The sequence below is a fragment of the Capsicum annuum genome, unplaced genomic scaffold (genome assembly GCF_002878395.1).
Source record: "Capsicum annuum cultivar UCD-10X-F1 unplaced genomic scaffold, UCD10Xv1.1 ctg4778, whole genome shotgun sequence".
In the NCBI taxonomy this organism is placed as follows: Eukaryota; Viridiplantae; Streptophyta; class Magnoliopsida; order Solanales; family Solanaceae; genus Capsicum; species Capsicum annuum.
The window spans coordinates 126,675-146,936 of NW_025855447.1; the positions used below are offsets into that span (position 1 = coordinate 126,675).

The 20,262-nt window shown below is 33.5% G+C and overlaps 1 protein-coding gene across 1 annotated transcript; it reads right to left on the reverse strand.

Moving 5' to 3' along the window:
* Positions 1 to 12,798: 12,798 nt before the first annotated feature.
* LOC107842025 lies at positions 12,799 to 19,926 on the reverse strand. The gene is made up of 2 exons (XM_016685830.2): positions 19,594 to 19,926; positions 12,799 to 13,336 (listed from the first exon to the last, which is right to left on the reverse strand). Exons 1-2 carry the CDS (start codon positions 19,807 to 19,809, stop codon positions 13,127 to 13,129), a joined length of 426 nt encoding a protein of 141 aa, XP_016541316.2. The 5' UTR covers positions 19,810 to 19,926; the 3' UTR covers positions 12,799 to 13,126.
* Between the last annotated feature and the right edge of the window lie 336 nt (positions 19,927 to 20,262).

Below are 20,262 nucleotides of genomic sequence, written 5' to 3' on the forward strand. Positions count from 1 at the left end.
CTATATTTCATTAACATTTTATGAAATACAATAGATTCAAAAGTGGGTTAAATCATGCATATTTCCATGTTCCAAAACTAAATTTTAGAACTGGGTTGCGATTAATGCCAATTCCAAGCCAAGATTCATAAAATTGGGGGAATTCCATGACCCCCTTTCTAATTCAGCAAACCCATGCACACATTAGTTCAATAATCATGAGACAAAGCATGAATAAATATTCCAAACCATGGTAAAACAAACCAAGTAAAAAATTTTCAAAACACTCAACCCATTATTCAAAACCCATAATCAAAATCATAGGAATACAAACCGTTGCATGATATAATAAATAAAGTTTAGGGAATAGATACACGCGTAAGATACCAAGAATTTTAGATAAACCATAGTGGATCCCTAGATGAGCAATCCTTAGAAAACCCTAAGGAGCCGTTTGGTTTGCAAATAATCCCGGGATAAAATAATGATCCCGAGATAAAACTTTTTATCCGTTGTTTGGTTGTAAATATTTGGGATAACTTATCTCGAGACTAATAATTAGTCCCGAGATAAGTAATCCACCCAAATGGTGGGATAACAATCCTGAGATTATTTTTCTTTGGTATAAAATTATACAAGGACAAAAATACCCTCTTGGGATTGTTATATATAATTAAATTATATATAATTAGAAATAATTAACATAATTTAACATAATATATTATAATTAAATATATTAACATAATATATATATATATATAATTAAACATAATTAATATATATATATTCATACTATATTCATAATATTATACATTTGGTTGTAATATATATATATTCATAAATAATAAATTATGTTTAATTAACGTATAATATATTCATTAATTATGAATATAATATATTACGTAATATATAACAAATGATATTATGAATATATTATGAATATATATACATTAATTATGTTTAATTATATATATATATTATGTTAATATATTTAATTATAATATATTATGTTAAATTATGTTAATTATGTGTAATTATATATAATTTAATTATGTATAACATAATATATAACGTAATATATTCTCACACACACATAAATTATGTTTAATTAATGTATAATATATTCATAAATAAATAAATTTTGAACAGTTTACCGTTCAAAATGTATGTAAAATATATAAATTATGTTTATTTATATATTTTAATTTCTCTAAACAATAATAAAGAAAGAATAAATATTTAAAGCTTAAAAAGAAATATATACATATAAAAAGTTAAATAAGATGGAGGGTATTTTAGTAATCAATCAATTCATTCCTAGAAATTATACCATCCATATTACTTTGAATACAACAAACTAAACACTCAATAAAAAATAATCTCAGCATAACTAATCTCAGTATAACTTATTCCATCACAACTTAATCCCAGCATAACTAATCCCAATATAACTTGTTTTCAAACCAAATGACCCCTAATTGTTTTTGACCTAGAGAAAAGAGAGAAGAGAGAAGTGATTAGGAGTTATGAGGTCACTTAGGGTATTTTATATCATGGGTTATAATTAGGGGTGATAGAAAATGACCAAAGTTCCCCTAATTAAAACACAAGAAAAACTATCTCAAGATGTTATGGGTCTATCATGACTCGTGACGACTGGATACTAGTTTTTGCCTGGACTCATAACCTAGGCAGTGTCTCAGGGAAACCTTACTACTAATTTTACGAGTCCCACACAACGACTCGTGACCATACATGATGACTTATACGGTTCGAGTCATCATCATGGTAGAAATAATGGACCATCACAATGGTCAGACCAAGTGTCCCACCATACGACATGTAATGTCTACCCCGACTTATGAGGTGTTAGTCATTCTCAGGACAAAAACTTTAGCCAACTTACATGTTCGTCTATGATTTTCACCTTACGACTCGTGAGGAGTTTTTATGACTCATCACCTAAGTCGTAGTTTTGATAGGGAGCTCAAAACTCAAAAATTTCCAAAGTCCAAAACATGGGGTATTACACATAGCTGATAGAATCCTTTTAGTGTGTGACAGCCTGACATTACCAGCAAATATAAACATAGGCTCTTCCACATAGGTTATATGTTCATCCAACTGAACTGAGTCCTATCTAAAAACATAAGACAGGTTAGGAATGTATCACTGCAAAGCAGTAACCTGGAAAAACTTGATAGATAATAGCAAAATATGGAGGTAAGGCTAACTCATAAGCCAACTCACTAACTGTACAAAGAATCTCAAAGGGCATAATATATCAAGGATTGAGCTTGCCTTTTCTCCCAAACATCATTCACACCTTTCATGGGCGATACAAGGATTAATACTAAATAACCTACTTTGAGCTGCTTTCAAATTGACATGAATCACCCTGACTCTATCCAACAACTACTGAAGAAAGTCAGTATCACTGTGTCATGACCAAAACAAGGGTCTGGCTGTGATGGAAATCTCAAGTCTATTGTAGATCGTAGACCGACCCTTTTTCTACCCAAACAGAGCATACACACAAATGGGGACTGAATTCTAAACATATAATAAGATAATAAAGATATTCAAAAGACATGATCATTATACCAAATATAGTCCACCAATACCAATGACCATACCCAAGTCCACAATTATCCAACAAAGACTCTACCAAGATGAATATTAATAAAGTGTCGAGACATGCCCCCGACAGTAGTGAAAAAAGTTTGAAATAAAGTTTCAGACGTAGGAAACCAGAACCATGAAATGAAGCCTTAGATATATGGAAACTTATCATTACTATGTCAATTTACGAACTAACATAGGGACTCAAAGTAGGTAATTGAATCACTAATTTATAAAATATGGGTGACTTAAACCATCCAATCATATAATATATAGGGGACTCGAATCTCTCGGTCATTTAGATACCCTATGCCGGTAAGCATGGTTCTCGGTGTTGGTTCCTCGGGACCTCCACTTTCACGGCCCAGCTATACAACCTTTTTTTAAGCTCAATGAAAATATTTAATGAACAATACAAGTTTATTGAACCAATTAAGCATTAAGGCATCCTATTGGTATCATTATAAAAACCCTACTTGCAAGATCATGATCATGCCATAATTCATTAACCATCACAAGGGGAAATTGCAAACCCTTAGGTTCAATTAAGCATTTACACGGGGAATTCACATACCTAAGGTTTAATACAATCATACCATGGTTAAGTAACCTCTTATACTTTGAATCAGTTCAAGAAAAAAAGTCAAATCATGTGACAAAGCTGTTTATTATCAATTTCACCCTTAGGTTGAGTACACACAATTTCAAAGCCACAAGATAAGGAAAACCCATTAAATTTAGGGAAAACATAACCCCTTTATTCATAAACCAAACCCATGCACCCCATGGAAATAGCAGCTATAGCAACGGTTCATATATCATCTCCATAGATATCAAACCTATCCCTATAGATTAATGGTGATGGTTATAGCTCCAAATAAAATTGATTTTTATAGTATCTATAAAGTAATGGTTATGTATGGCGGTGACAAAAACCATATCTATATTGGTACCTATCATGATGGTTATTATTTTAAATAAATTACGATGGTAGATAAGCTGGTGAGACAGCTATGAACTATCCCTATATACATATTATAGGATGGTTATAAATATGTTATTGCAATGATTGGTAATCTATTCAGATAACTACCAACCATTATAATAATATGTATTAGGACGGATATAAATCTTTTATTATAATGGTTTATAATCAATTGGGATAGGTACCAACCATCCCTATAACACGTATTAGGACGGATATGTATATCATATTTCTATGGTGTATAATCTGTTGGGATGGCTACCAATCATCCTTATAAAATGTATTAGGATGGTTATATGTGTGCTATTATAATGGTAAATAATATGTTGGGACGGTGACTAGCCGTCCTTAAAAAATGTTATAGGACAGTCATTTGTAGGCTATTGCAATAGTTAAATAGAATCTCAATTTATAAAAATGCTAAAGTGGTCTGGGATTTTTTAAGGACTTCTCATGAGGTAACAATGGATGTGAAGGACTATAAATTTGACATGCTGAAAACTTAGTATGAAAGATTTACAATGAAATAAAGAGAAATAATACAAGAAATGCATACAAGATTCACCTCCATCAGAAATGAGCTACACTCCTTAGGAAAGGTGATTCCATTGTATAAACAAGTAAGGAAGATCCTTGTTGTTCTTCCCAAATAATGGGAAAGTAAAGCAGATGCTATAACTAAGGCAAGAAATATGAAACTCTTACCATGGATGAGCTGATTGGAAATCTAAAAACTCATAAGCTCAAGAAGCAACAAAAGCTAGATAAGAAAGATTGAAAAAGGGAAATATCTCTCGCATTGAAAGCTTGAAAGAATGAATCAAGTGAAGAAGCGACTGATGTTTCCTGTTATGCAAGAAGAATTGTCAAAGCAATAAAAAGAAGTGGTAATTTCCAAAGAAAAAGAAGCAATGGTAGCAAGGGAAGCAATGTTGAGGTATGTCACAAATGTGGAAGCCCTGAGTACTTTATAACTCAAGAAGGATGGCAGTAGCTGATATATTGTAAAGCAAGATCTGGCAGTATGGGGAGACTATTCCCATGATTCAGGTGAAGATGAAAGGACTGCAGGTATCTTATTGCTAACAGGGAAGGATTAGAAAGTGACCTTTAACACTTTGTTTGCATTTATGTAAAATACTGAGGATGAATAAGAAGATGAAGTAACACTCTCAAATATTAAAGAAAACCAAGAAAATTACTCTGCTAGAAAAATAAAAAAAAACTTGCCAATAAATTTATTGATTCTATGTGTGAAATGACTAATGAAAAAATTCTTTGGAAGAAAAAGTGGAGAATCAAGAGCTTGATCTAATTGTTCTAACTCTTTAAATATCTAAAACTGAAGAGCATGATACTAAGTTGAAATCTGAAAATTCAAGCTTAGTGAATAAACTTGAAAAAGATCATAGTTTCTATGATAAATAAAAGATTAATACTCTAGAAGAAAAGATTGAAGATTAATACTCTCTAGACATCAGAAACTAAGCAATATGTTGGTAAGCTGAAACTTGAAAATTTGAGTTTGGTAAGTCGACTGGAGAAAGTAGATGGTTCCAACAATAATGGATTGAAGAAAGTCTCAAAGTTTAGGTTTAGCTTGAATAAAAGTTGGAGTACTCTCAAAGGCTTCTCTTGACTGCACTTCCGGAGAATGAGGAGTTAGAAAGGGACCTGGTCCATCTAAGAAAGAACTTAATAAATCCCTACAATGGACTGTATCTTCTCAAATACTTTCTAACTTAACTAATCAAGGCGCTAATAGTGGGAGAGGTCTTGGTTATCAAGAAAGAACCCAACCTAGTGGGTCTCAAGGTACAATGCTTATAATTCTAAGAACAAGGTTCACAAGCCTCTATGCACTCACTGTGGAAAAAATGGGCACAAAAGGTGGAATTGTCATAATAAGATTAGAGATAGGATGAATGTTTCTAAATATATTTAGCAAGGAAATGCTCATTCTAAGTGTCCCAAGCCTTACAGAATATTGAAAAGGAAATGTCTACCTAGATGGGCCAAAAGGGATTTCATCACACCATTGTCCCGTTACTGGGAACTTAGGCTCAAATGGGTCCCCAGAACTGGCAAGTGGTCATGAGTCTAGGCATGAGCAGCGGATTACAGTCATAAATAGCTCATTGATTAAAATATTTTAAAGCTCGATAATAGAAAGAGTGAATGTGTTCTCTCTCTCTCAAGACACTTTTAAAGAAGATGTCTTTTTGTGAAAACATGATTTCAATGACCTAATCCTGGCCTTTGAAAGATGATATTCAATAAGAGAATGAGTAAATCTTGTGTTCTAAAGAAAGCCCTAGAATGACCTTTAGAGATGATGCATGAAAATGCTCTGATCCTAAAGGTAAGTCCTGATTCTCAAGGACCTGGTCCCTAAGAAATTCATCTTTGAATGAGAAAGCTTTAGCATCTTGAACAAAATCAAATCTGAGAATCTAGTCCCCAGACATGCTTTGGGAATAAGTTTTGAGAAAAAAATAGTGCAAGAATTAAAGCATGATTATGATAGCCTAATATGTGAATCAACTTTTCTTCCTAAATTGGCTATGCTCGAGAGATAGGTATCATCATTAAAGTAGGTGGATTTTAGTCTAAATCAGTACTATACCCTCCCAGGTATGCGCCCATGGGAACAGCTAGGAAGTGGACAAAAGCGACAAGCCCAAACTTTAAGATTCACTCAAAAGAGAGAGATCTGATCTTATCTCAGAGTTTAGTACCACTATAGTATGCTTTAATAATCATAAAATATACTGTCTAAGAAAGGCATGTAATATTTTCTTCCTTCATAAGTGTTATGAATTCATTTTCAAAATGAAGAGTCACTCTTATCAAAGACAAACATGTCATTATCAAAGATAAACATGTCATTCTCTGATAACGACGGTCACCTCTTCAAATTACTAAAATAGGGTACTTCCCAGTTAGAGTCACAACTCATCACACATTGCCACCACCAAATCAAGTTGATCCTTCTCATTCTCCTTTCTCCAGAAAATTAAACTGAATATGCCCTCATCAACTGTCCTGATTCTTCAATAATCAAAACCATAAAAACATCATCTTAGGTCCTCTAAGTCAAAGTTTGGTAACCCTCTTTGAATGAGGCAGAAACACACAAGATAAGAAAAGGAAGAAAGCCTCTAAAGGATATAGTCCAAGAAAGAAAATTTTGTTATTGAAAGGATAGAGAAAACTAATGGAAACAAAGAATGATATGAAGAATTTAGGTGGTTAGAAATGGGATTAAAATGTTAATTCCTTATTCCAATATATGTGAGAAAAAAGGAAACATGAAATGTTATATGGGTATCTCCTACACTAAGTATTTGATCACTTTGAGGTACTTAATAAAAGGAGATCACATAGTATAGCCAAACTGATATTCAGATTGAGCAAAACTTGTGAAGAATATATATCAAGTATTTGAATCGTTAGCTGTTCAGGAGAAGTTGGGAATGAAAATAGAGGAGTTAAGAATCAAGTTAACTATCAAATATGTTGGATTAAATATATTTGGCATTATTGATTCAAAGGCTATTCTCTAAAGGACTAAATGCCACCGATGATCATGTGGTTGGAAAAGCAAAACTCCAGGCAAGAATGGCGAATTTGAAAGCTGAAGTGAAGATCTTACTAAACAGTTGGTGGATACTCACGTTACTATAGATACAAGAATGGATTACTGCTTAAGTCCTTTTCACCCAATCCTCCTTTCACCTGAGCCCTGTTATCCTAATTCCCTCATCAACCTTATGTCAGTTCCATATCCTGAATCTTATAATGGCTTTTAAAGATAGTTATCTTATGATGACTATTTTAGCTTGTCGTACTGGTACAAACTATTATGAGTGAATGAATCTTTAATTTTTGTATATCATGTGTCTCCTTACTTTAGAGTTATTCTACATGTTAGTGTTGCCCCAGTGGCCATGAGTTAACTAATCTATGTTTATATTTACTCTTGGTTTATTGTTAATTTTTTTAATAATGCCAAAAAAGGGAATACTGAGTTCACATATAGTAGGGACTAGGTAAATTGAGATGTAGACTTGAAGAGAGTCATACTGAGGGAAATTTTTGCTACAAAATGCAAAGGTACCATATAAAATGGAGGTGCATAATGACAGAGAGGGATTTTTCCTACAAAATGACAACAAGGGACCATTTACCTTTGTTGCATGATAGAGAAAGCATGATGATATGGGGAACATTAGTCTCCAGGAGGTAATCACTCTTACTAAATCTGATGAATGTGCACTAATGATAAAATTGTATGGTTTGATTTATTATCATAAAAAATGGGGTAAATTTCTATATGTATTTTCATTGATGAGCAGCTAAACTACGAGGGACCAGGCCCCTAGACGTGCAACGTACAGTACAACTGGCACGCGCCTTCGGCAAAGTTTTATCATCTTGTGTTACAAACTTTTAGGTGCTATTTTATGTTTTTTTGTGCTGACTTGGACAATTGGTCCAATGATTTTTCAAGCCCTAATCATCACCCAACTACAAAATAAAAGAAATATTTCTTTAATAATTGGTTTTTCACAAATTCAAAGAGTGAAGAGAGGCAACAAAAATCCCATGTCAACACTGATCAAGTTCTTAGCCTTATGAATATTTAAATTATAATAGTTCTTGAGTAAGTAATGAATTGTAACTAAACTGCTCATCTTATAAGAATAGTATTTTCCAATTGACAGAGTGCTGCTTAGGTAAAGTTACCTAAGCTTGAGACTTATTAGAGCTAATCAGTACAGAGAAGAGTCCTTGGTTGAGTTACCAAGATAAGCTGGTAGTAGAGTTACTACTAGTGCAAGGAGCCTAGAGTTAGACTGAAATCTAGACTGTAATCAGAAGGTTAATTATAGTGGATTTCATTGGTGATTGTGAAGTCAAGATATCTTTTTCCCCATTCTGGGTTTCTATATAAAGCTGTTTGTGTCTTTTACTCTTTTTGCAATGTGTTTAGTTTTTTGAAACTCTATTATTTATGGCCTATTTTTTATTCTGAGGGAGCTAGTCCCTTGCTGTGTGATGAAACCCCCAAGGGTCCAACAAGCATCATCTTAGAAATAATGGTGTTAATTAAGGTAGCAAATTTGTAGATTGGATATGCTCATGATGTGTTCAAAAGAACCCATGAGTGAGATTTGGTGTTTTATTGGAAAATTAACACTAACACTTAATCTAACCTACCCAAAAAACTTAACTAAACTTGGACTAATTATTGATAACTCATGCATGACTCGCACCTAAGATAGCATAACCCCAAGGTTTCTTTCAATTTGGTAATACTCAACTTTTTAATCTCACAACATTGTCAATTATTACTGTGTTTAAGATTGTTCAATTCAAACCACCCAATTGTTTTTATTTGTAGTTAAATTTGGCATTACGGGTTAACACAGATAATTCCCAACACTTACAAGTTATGAATCCTAAGTTTGCACTTCTTATCGATTCAACCTCGACTCATATTTGGGTATTCAATTGGCAATTTCTACCTTGAATTTAATTTGACATGTAAGTTGAGCGTTATCAAAAATGGCTTCGTTCCCGAGGAGTGTAACATTGTGTACACTGGTTAAGTGTTGTTAGTAACTTTGGTTTGCCGTAGTGTGATGGTTTACTTTATTTATTGTCTTTTTCTTTTGATTAGGTGACTATAATAGTAGACACATCACATGAGCAAACATGGGAGCAATAATGGCTCATTTCATGGGCATATTGAGGATATGGCTTATCTTTGTGATATGGGGCATGCTAGTGTCATCTGCATCCCACCAGCTGAGAAGAAAAGATTATTTCATGCCACTAGTGTGGTGCTCCATTTTCTTCAAATGATAGGTTTATTTTGGGGTCAATCGCATCAGAATTCTAATATCCATTTGAAAAAATTCATTAATGTCTGCTCTCCATTTAATATTGCTCATATTTCTTAAGAGTCAATTCGATTGAAACTTTCCCATTCTCATTAATAGGAAGAGAGATTCTATAGTTACGGTCTTTGCCTATGGGTTCTATCATATCTTGGGTTGAGCTCACATAGTCCTTTTTGGATAGATATTTCCCTTCTTCTAGAATGATACAACTAAGGGATGAGATCATAAATTTTTGTTTACTTAGTGGTGAGGCATTTTATGAATCATGGTAAAGACTTAATGACAAGATCATGAAATGCCTGAACCATGAAGTGCTGGAGAAAATACTAATCCAAATATTCTATAGGGAATTAGACTAATTGAATAAAATTGTAGTTGACAACATATCCAGAGGGTCTTTTTCAAAGATGTCATATAGAGTTTTATCAAACTTGTTAAATCAAGTGACGAAGTTATTTAGAGGTTGGCATATAAGAGTTATCGAGGTGGTCATATGGGCTACTTCCGCACCTTTTGTGGGCTAAGAAAAATGAAAAGAGATGAGGAAAGAGATGCAAATATGGCCAAGGTAATGACCCAACTTGACCTTCTTACAATACATGTGATGGGGACTCCTCTTAAACTGGTAAATGTCATTGCTTCCAAAAATATTAGCATGTATGATGATAAGGAAAAAAAGGAACTTGATGAAGAAATAAGGTTTTTTACCAACCATATAAGGGGTTCCTGCCTTACCTATCAAAGGCAAGGTGGGAATCAAGGTCGGAACGATCGAGGAAGGTAGAAAAATAAAGATGTTTTGGATCAAATTTTAATAGGATTTGAAGGAATCAACAAGATAGTAAGGGAAATAAAAAGTTATTTCTCTCAATTAAACAAAACAGTGATGTCCTATTCAACCACCATCGAGCAATTAGAGGCACAATTAGGCCAAATATCAGTACAACTTGAATCTAGACAAAAAGAGGGACAACCTAGTGATGTGGTGGCTAATTTTGAAGATAATTCTCATATCGGGGCTATTGTCACTAGGAGAGGTCAATATATTGGTGCGAAGGGTGTTAATCTTGGTGAAAACTTTAATGAAAAAGTAAAAAATAGAAAATAAAATGTTAAAAAGAAGCGGATAGATAATCCAAATGATTATTTTCATAAGCCCATGAAGTGATTAGTGAGAAACTAAAGGTAGTAGAAGACAAGATTAAGATGGTATAACCTTCTAGAGTGGTTAAGGGTGATGATCTGAAAGTGAATGAACCTCAAATTATCCCATTGCCACCAATTAAAATTCTTCCCCCATTCCTATAAAGGCTAAAGAAGAAATATCACAATGCCAAGTTAAAGAAGTTTCTTTCAATTTCTTAAAGAAATAATACTTTGGATTTACTTAATATCAAGAAAAGTTACCTCATCATCTTCTTCATCATTAGAATTTGCCATGATAAAAAATTGAGAGATATAAATTATTGCACCATCTTCCACTGCTAGTATAGAGGCATATTTAGGGTATTGTACCTCATCATAATCATTTAATGAGTCTTCTTAATTAGCAAAGGTCTGCTCGACTACATAGTCTATTGCAGCTTTCCTTTTGGACTTGGCAGGTACCCAATACTTTTGCTTCCCTTTTTCCTTTTTACACTTCACATATTCTCTATAGTCCATCTTGTGAAAGGGATAGTGCTTGATGAAGTGACCAGGTTTATCATATTTTTGGCAGCAATCATTTTCACCAAAAGGTTTGCTACTTCTTTCTTTCTTTTGAAATCTACCACTTCTCTACATGTCCCTAATGAAATTTTGAGCTAAATAAGTAACATCCTCATCATCCTTACTTTAATCTGATTTTGTGGCCTTTATTGCCAATAAATTCTCCTTTTTACGTTATTTATTTTCTTGGTCTTATTACTTTTACAACTCATAAGTTTTCAAATTCTTAACTAATTCATCCATAGTGAGAGTCTTAAAGGTATTTGGCCTCAGAGATGGCATTGACTTTACTTTTCCATGTGTTAGGTAGGAAACTCCATATTTTCATTAGTTATTTACTAGGACAAATCACTTTACTAATATAGTGCAGTTCATTGGTTATATAGGTAAACCTGGTACATATCTCTTGTATGGTTTCACTTTTTTTTCATAATGAAAGCTTCATAAGGAGTGGTACGCAATCCACTTTGTATTCATTGATTTGACTTTTCCCATCATGAGTTATTTGTAAACAATCTCAAATTTTTTTTTACTGATTCACAAGCTAAAATACATTATACTCATCAGAACCTATACCATAAACTAGTAGTTTCTTTGCTTTATAGCTCTTCGCGAGCTTCTTCATGTCATCTTCATCATATTTCTTCCTAGTTCTTGGGACCATCTTGGAGACATTTCCTTCATTCACCTCCTTTATAGAAATGTATGGTCCATCACAGATGATGTATGGTCCATCACAGATAATGTCCAATAGCTCACAACCTTTAGACATTACAAATTCATGCATTTGAGTCTTCCACTATCCATAGTACTAACAATTGATGTGGGGAGGTCTGGTGGTTGACCGACCTTCTTCTAAATTAGGTGAAGCAGCCATGACTAAGGATCCACTCTAGTTGTTAACTATTTAGAACTGCTCTGATATCAGTTGTTGACTTATATAAATCTTCCACCAACAAGGGACCAAGGCCCTTGTGAATATTTGATTAAGGAAATAAACAGAGTAAACAGAAAGTGAGAACAAAATAACATATGATATTTTACGTGGAAACCTCCTTACTCAAGGGAGGCAAAACCATGACCTATCCTCACAGGTTTTCTCGAACTCCACTAAAATCAAACTACCAACTGATTACAGACTCAAGTAATATTAATCATATTGCCCTAAATCCTATCTCTTGTAATACCTCTATAACAAACTAGTGTGGCAACTCTACCACGCTACTACCAATCAACTACCTCTAGTCGATGCAGCTAGGTAATTGTACCTAAGCTAACTAAGAGCATACTAAATGAAATCAACTACATCACAACTGAAGGAATAAACTACAAATTTTGAACAAGACTCAAAACTCAACAAAAATAATATCAAAAACTATTTGTCGTCCGTTAAGAAGAGTGAATTTCTATTTCATGAGCACTTTTACCTTTCTGGAAATTTCCTTTGTAGAGCAAAACTTGGGTTTGAATCTGTCATTATCTTGCTTATTTAGAGAGGAACAAAACGTAAGCTGCCTTCTACTAAACCACATTGCACTATTGTACTGTCGTTACACTATCAGACAAAATAGTAAAGTGCACAACTATCCAGGATTATACATGCAGATTTAGCACACTACGGACCTGATTCCAAGATTTCATGGATTGAAGTCATCATCAAAACTAAATACAACACTTCCTAGTACATAATTTTTATTTGCAAAATTCCAAGTAATAACTCAACAAAGTTGTGTATTGAACAAAATGTGGAAGGCAAGAGAAGTGCACACGGCAATTTTTGCAATTTATGTCTTACAAATCCCTGTTTAATGTACACATCCGTTTTGTCAAAGGGAAATTAAACCACCTTTTACATCTCTAAAATAGAAGAATGATAAGGAAACCATATTATTTGGCATCGTGTGTTTCGAAGGCGTCCAGTTTAATTAATTATATAATCAAATAATTTGTATACTAATATAAATATAACTAGAATTAGAATCTGATCAGATAGAGTAATTATCTTTTCTATTTCATTGAGGTTAATAAACGACCACTTGAGCTCCAATGATAATAATGCTTGGTCTATGTGAAGGATTTGTTTCAATGCTACTTCTCCATCTGCAGACCTGAATTTTCCATCACTCCATTCCTATAATTAATAAAGAATAGCTTATGTCATAGTAAATTGCTATCTAATCATTGGCTGATATTGGTTTAAGATATGCTTTATTCAACAGTGTATTCATGCATGCTTTCTTTTTCTTCAACATCAACGGATGATTAATTAAAAAGATATTTTTTAATGATCAAATCTTATATTTTGTACTAATATTTTCATATAATTTACCTTCTTCCATGTTTTAATATTCTCCGTATCATCCACTCCCTCCTTCTCAATATGTGTGTAACGACCCACAACTACCCCTAGTCATAACATGTTGTCTAATGTCACAAGTAACCCCAAGCTAACTCATGACCTGGCATGCATTAGAATATTGAAGAAATTATCAATATTTTGGGCGGAAGCTAACTGATATAACTGGTAGAAATCATAAAAATGAAAAATAGAATATCGACCAAAACTAGAAATAGAATTGTCTGACAACCAATCATGCTGAAAATCTAAACATTTGTCTGAAAGCCTGTTTAATATAATGAATTATTAGGACAAACCCCCAACTAACTCAAACCGAATGGAATGAAAAGTAGGCTAAAAATAAATAACTAATAATTGATCCTCTAATGATGAGGACTCACCAAATAATGTAGTTGATGATACGGAGGCATGCTAAGTGTGATCCGAGTACTGAGCATTCAAACCTATATTATGAGAAAATATAGCGTAGAAAAAATATGTGATCATTACTTTGAATGTACTGATTATGTGAGATGGGAAGACTTATTCGCATAAACTAAACATGAACACATGAAAAAACAAACTGAATGAGAAATCAAATATAAACATGCACTGGATAAAACTGAATAACTGAATACTCGATCAAGCAAACCTGAATCAAACATAATTGAAAAATAAACTGAGGACTGTGGAAACTAACAATAACCAACACACCCCAATTTGAACAAATTGAGATCCAAATGTAACCCCATTTGGAAGGGTCCTAGTACCTTGACAAGAGTACCAACACTAGCTGGCGTGGATCTACTAAACTGATATTTTAAAAGACTAAGGTGTCAATCCTCAACTATCGGGTGATCCCTCATAACCGAATATGACGCCATAGTTCTGGAACTTAGGGACTTCTATTAAAGGTCTCAGTTCTTTATTGACAGGTGAGCCTTCATCCCTGGATTCACTTGATGGTACGTACCACTCCCAACTAAAAGACACCAAAAAATGAATTGTCCATTGTAATTACATTTTGAAATATCAATCATGGATAGTCTGAAATGCCCAGGACATAAAAACATGTATATGCATTAATTCCTAGGTATCGAGTGTTCATAACCCAGGACATGAAAATATGATAACATTAAAAATTGATAATTGATCATAATAAGAAATTTCATAATTCAAGCCAAAGCTCCATAATTTATCACAATAATGGAATTCATGATTTTTTAATATAGGGCGATGTTACTTTAAGGGGAAAACATGCACCCATTGTTTATTTACAAAAATAAACTTAAGGAATTAAGTAAACTCATATTTGACCTGGAACATAATTCTAGAAGAAAATTAAACTTGGGAATTTGAAAAGTTATTGACCCTCAACGGATGGAAGAAATCCATTGATGATATCCCATATGCCTAGTGGTGGAAGCCTTGGAGAAATCCGTAGAATTTGAACTTGAAGTTGAGAAATCCTAACTTGGATTTGGAAAAGAATAATCACCCCTTTACTTGGTTTCAATTGATTTTGTGACTTAATAAGGAATTTGGGGAAGTTTAGGCTTATATACCATCCTTAGGAAAGCATAAACAACATGGGCTGGAATTTAAAAGAACTGAGGTAATGACTCATTAGGTCAGGTAATGATTCATAACCTGGAATCATCGCTAGAGGTTTTACAGCTTGGTCCCTTCATCTTATGAAAATGACATACCTCCTGACTACTTGTTAGGTCTGATAACGGATCATTAGGAGAAGTCATTGTCAAGGAATTAATTTTTAGATTTCTTTCTATTGTGACGACGGGTCCACTTAACGACTCATTAGGAATGATAACTAGTCATCTGTTGAGCTCATCACTATTAAGCTAAAATTTAGGATCCCTCACTATTATGGAAACAAATCCATAAAACAATTTGTTGCGTATCGTAATGGGTCATTGTCAATGGCAGTTGACAATCCCTCAGGCAAATTTTCTAGAACTTCTTACTATGATATTAGACTAACGGCATTGTAAAGCTAATTCAGTGGCCCATATTTTAATTTGTCTAGAGCTCAAAACATGGGTTATTACAATATCTCCCCTTAGGATCATACATCCTCGAATGAAATTGACTAAGCTGAAAGGCTAGGGAAAAGATTAAATTTTGCATTGAACACTTACAAGGTAAACATTGAACTGATATCTAATTCTATGAGTGATGCATGGACTGAACTAGACTCATAAATGCATGCTATGACATAAAAATAGTTGAATAGTCTGAGATAGAAATGAAAGAATTAATTAATCAATTAATTAAGGGAACTATAACATAGAGATGGGATTGAGTTCAAAGAGAAAAGATGGTGGTATTTTGCCAGCATATCTACCTCTGCTTCCAAAGTAGCTCGATCAACTGACTGATTCCTCTACTGAACCATTGCCAAAGTGACCTCTTTATTCCCCAGCCTACGAAACTGATGATCAAGGACCTCAATTGGGACCTCTTCATAAGAGGGGCTATTTTTTATGCCAACCCTTTCAAAAGGGACTATTGAGGCTGGATCACCAATGCATTTCTTCAACAAGGAAACATGAAAAATTGGATGCACTATTGCTAACTCTGCATGTAACTATAATTCATAGGCTACCTTATCAGATCGACTCTAAATCTTTTAAGGACCGACATAATGAGTACTGATCTTCTTTTTCTTACCAAACCTCTTTGATGCCTTCATAGGCAAAATTTTCAAGTAGATGAAATCACCAACACTAAACTCAAGATTCATTCTCCTAACACCCGCATAGGATTTCTAATGACTGTGACCAATCTTCAGACTTTCTTTAATAATATTAATTTTTTCCATCACCTCATGCACTGAATATGGCCCTATTAAGGCAACCTCACCAACTTTAAATTAATCAACATGAGATCTACACCTCCTACCATAAAGTTCTTCAAACGGGCCCATCTGAATACCAGATTGATAGTTGTTATTATAGGCATACTCAATCAAAAATAAGTAATCATCCCAACTATCTAAGAAATCAATCATACACGCCCTCAATATATACTCTAAGTACTGAATGGTCCTCTCAGCCTTACTATTTGTCTGTGGTGAAAACTTATACTGATATGAACTTAGGTTTAAGACCCTTCAGAAAAGTCTTCCAAAATCTAGAGGTAAACTCGGTACCCCTATCTAAAATAATAATCAAAGGAAACCCATGCAATTTTACCAACTCCCTAAGATAGAGCTTAGCATAATCTTTTTCTGAATTTGAAGACAGGTCATTAAATTAGCTTTTCAATGACACTAGTCTTATCATAGTAAAAAAATTTGGAAAATTTTCTTGAGGGACTGTTAACTATTAGTGACAACGACTCTGGCAACAATCTATTTTTAGACACAATGAGTCATTATGTGGTGTCGTTACCACAGCAGTGAGGGTTCCTATATTTCATCTCAGTGGAGACGAGTTTAGCATATGAATCATTATCAGTCCTGATGAATCATTAGGTGAACACGTCGTCACAATAGAATGAAATTTGGAAATCATGTCCATGACAAAGACTCCTCCTTACGATCAATTATCAGACCCAACGAGTCTTTAAGAGGGAAGTCATTATGACATCAGTAAGGGTCCAAGGTGTAGAACCTCTGACAATGATTCTAGGCAATAACTCGTTATCTTACCTAACGAGTTGTTACCTCAGTCGCTCCGAATGATATCATCTTTTTCCTACACATTTTTAAAATGGTTGTTTTAGTCTTTTTCCATTCTTTTAATTCCTAACCCACGTCGTTTAGGCCCCCTCAAGGATGGTATATAATCCTAAACTTTCCTACATTCCCAATTAAGTCACAAATCAATTAAAACCATGAAAAGGGGTGATTATTATTTTCCAAAGTCAAGTTAGTGTTTCTGAACTTCAAGTTCAAATTCCCAAATTTCTCCAAGGCTTCCACCTCCAGGTATGTGGGATTTCATTAATGGGTTTCTTTGATCCATTGAGTTCTAATAACTTCTCAAATTCCCAAGTTTAGTTTCCCTTTAAGAATTGAGTTCCAGGTCAAATATGAGTTTACTTAATTCCTTCAATTTATTTTTTAAAATAAACCACGAGTACATATTTTTCCCTAAGAGTAGCATCTTCCCATGTTTACATATCATGAATTCCATTATTATAATAAATTGTGGAGCTTTGGCTTGAATTATGAAAATTTTCTATTATCATCAACTTTTAATGTTATCATGTTCAGTTGCATTAGCCAAAAGTTGGTGGGTTATTAAAACTCGATACCTAAGGATTGATGCATATATATGTTTTAATGTCTTGAGCACTTCATATTATCCATTATTATTATTTTAAGAATGTAAATACAATAAACAAAACAGTTCTTAGTGTCTTTCAATTAGGAGTGGTACATAGCACCGAGTGAATGCATGGATGAAGGCTCACCCATCAGTAAAGGATTGAGACCTTTAATACAAGTCCCTAAGTTCCAGAACTACGGCATCACCGTCGGTTATATGGGATCACCCGCCAGTTGAGGATTGATGCCTTAGTCTTTCAAAATATCAGTTTAGTAGATCCACGCCAGCCAGTGTTAGTACCCTTGGCAAGGTACTAGCACCCTTCCAACTAGGGTTACAGTTGGATCATGATTTACTCATATTGGGATATTTCGGTTATTGTTAGCTCCCACAGTCCTCAGTTCATTGTTCAGTGTTCATTTCAGATATGCTTGATCGGGTATTCAGTTATTCAATTTTATCTAGTGCATGTTTATACTTGGTCTCATATTTAGTTCACATGTTCATGCATTCATGTTCAGTTTATTCTAGTTAGTCTTCCCATCTCACATACTTAATGCATTCAAAGTACTGATCGAATACTTTTCTGCGCTATATTGTCTCATAATATTGGTTCGGACACCCAGTACCCGGATCGCACTTAGCATGCCTCTATATGGACCGGCTATCAGTTATTTATTTTTAACCTACTTTTCATTTCAGCCAGTTGGAGTTACTTGGTTGTTGTCCCAACAACTCATTATGTTTTAGAGACTTTCAGACAAATATTTAGATTTTCAACATGATTAGTTGTCAAACAATCCTATTTTCAGTTTTGGTCGATATTCAGTTTTTCATTATTATGATTTCCAAGGGTTGTTTCAGTTATCTTTCACCCAGTATTTTGTTAATTTCTTCAATATCCTAATGCATGTCAGGCAACGGGTTAGCTTGGGGTCACCTGTGACCTTAGGCACTGTGTTGCGAATAGGGGATAGTCATATATATATATATATATATATATTTCTAAATGTTATTGGCTCACATTATTTGTCATTGTAGAAGTTTAATACATATTTTATTTTATTTTATCTTTAATAGTGATTGTTCTTTAAGATTACACATATCTCAACAGAGTAAATATCTAATGTAAAAATATTTTATCTAAAAACATACCTAAGAGAGTGAAATAGTCAAGAACCTCCCATAACTGATGTTTTTATAACGAACATGTATGAACAGAAATACAAGAGATGATTGAGATGGACGAAGTACCGTACGTCTTTGCACCCGTAAATTAGCCTTAATTGTATCAGTATTTGTCTAAATTAACGTCTATCTCTCCTTAAATATATAACTTAGTGAACACTCCACTAAATAAAAGAGTTGGTGTGAATTCTCGAAAAAAAACAATCTTATATTTTACATTTAAACAAATTCAATTTGCTAAAACGACTAATTTTTAAAATTAAAAGAAGTAAATCTCAAAAATTTCTTTCAAAACAAATTATCTGTAAATCATTCTAATTCATGATAAACTCAACCCTTTGGAACTCTTTGTAAACGTAAAAAAGAGTCGAATTGGCATCAAGAGAGATTTCTAAAAGGATTAAAAAGTGGTGAAAGATAAATCGTCAGAATTAAATCCTAATATAACAGGACATAAACACATTCTATTTACCCTTTTAAATAGATGGGGCGGGGGGGGGGGGGGGGGGGCAATGAGAACGTAGAATTAATGTTTGTCTAGCTAACAAAGTCTTTTGAAATACATACCTCGAGTTGATCTCCAATTGTGACAATGATTGTGTCTAGGCTGGTCTTAAAAGGCAAGCGACCACGTTTTGAATGCATAGAGAACTCAGTTGGTTCCAGGGGGAAAAACAGATTCAAAGCATATTTAAATGAATCTCTAAGTGTTGCATTATGGGGTGGAATCCATGTTTTGTCCACGTAATGGGATTGATTTTTAGTGCATCTGTATATGTACATTTTCACATCTGATGAATCAATTTTCTTCCAATATTGCTCACTGTCACTTAATCTGATTATTTCATCCACTTCGTTTGCTATTACTTTTAGTTTGTTCAATATCTCTTCCAACTTTTGCCTGAACCAAAAGAAAATTTATCACTCCCAATTTTTATTAAAAATGTTTCAAATAAAGAAGAGCAAAGATAGAATATAAATTATAGTTGGTTAAGATTAACAAGAAACAAAAAATATACTAATCTTACAACTAATTAGTAACTACTACTCCTTCCGTCCATCTTTACTCGTACATGTGACTAAAAATTAGATGTTCAACAAGACTTGTTTAACTTTGAATGTTTATATCTATGAATTGTGATATTTAATTAAATGAGAATATACACTAGATTATGAGTGTGTTTTTTGTGAAGGAAAAGATTTTCCTTAGAAAATGAGTGTTTTTTCTTATTTTCT

Bases quoted from the DNA above. Each gene is read 5' to 3' on its own strand.
- LOC107842025 (XM_016685830.2), bottom strand. From the start codon at position 19,809: ATGTACATATACAGATGCACTAAAAATCAATCCCATTACGTGGACAAA. The intron at 13,337-19,593 runs GTATGTATTTCA...TATTAATTATAG, and splicing joins CAATTGGAGATCAACTCGAG to GAATGGAGTGATGGAAAATT.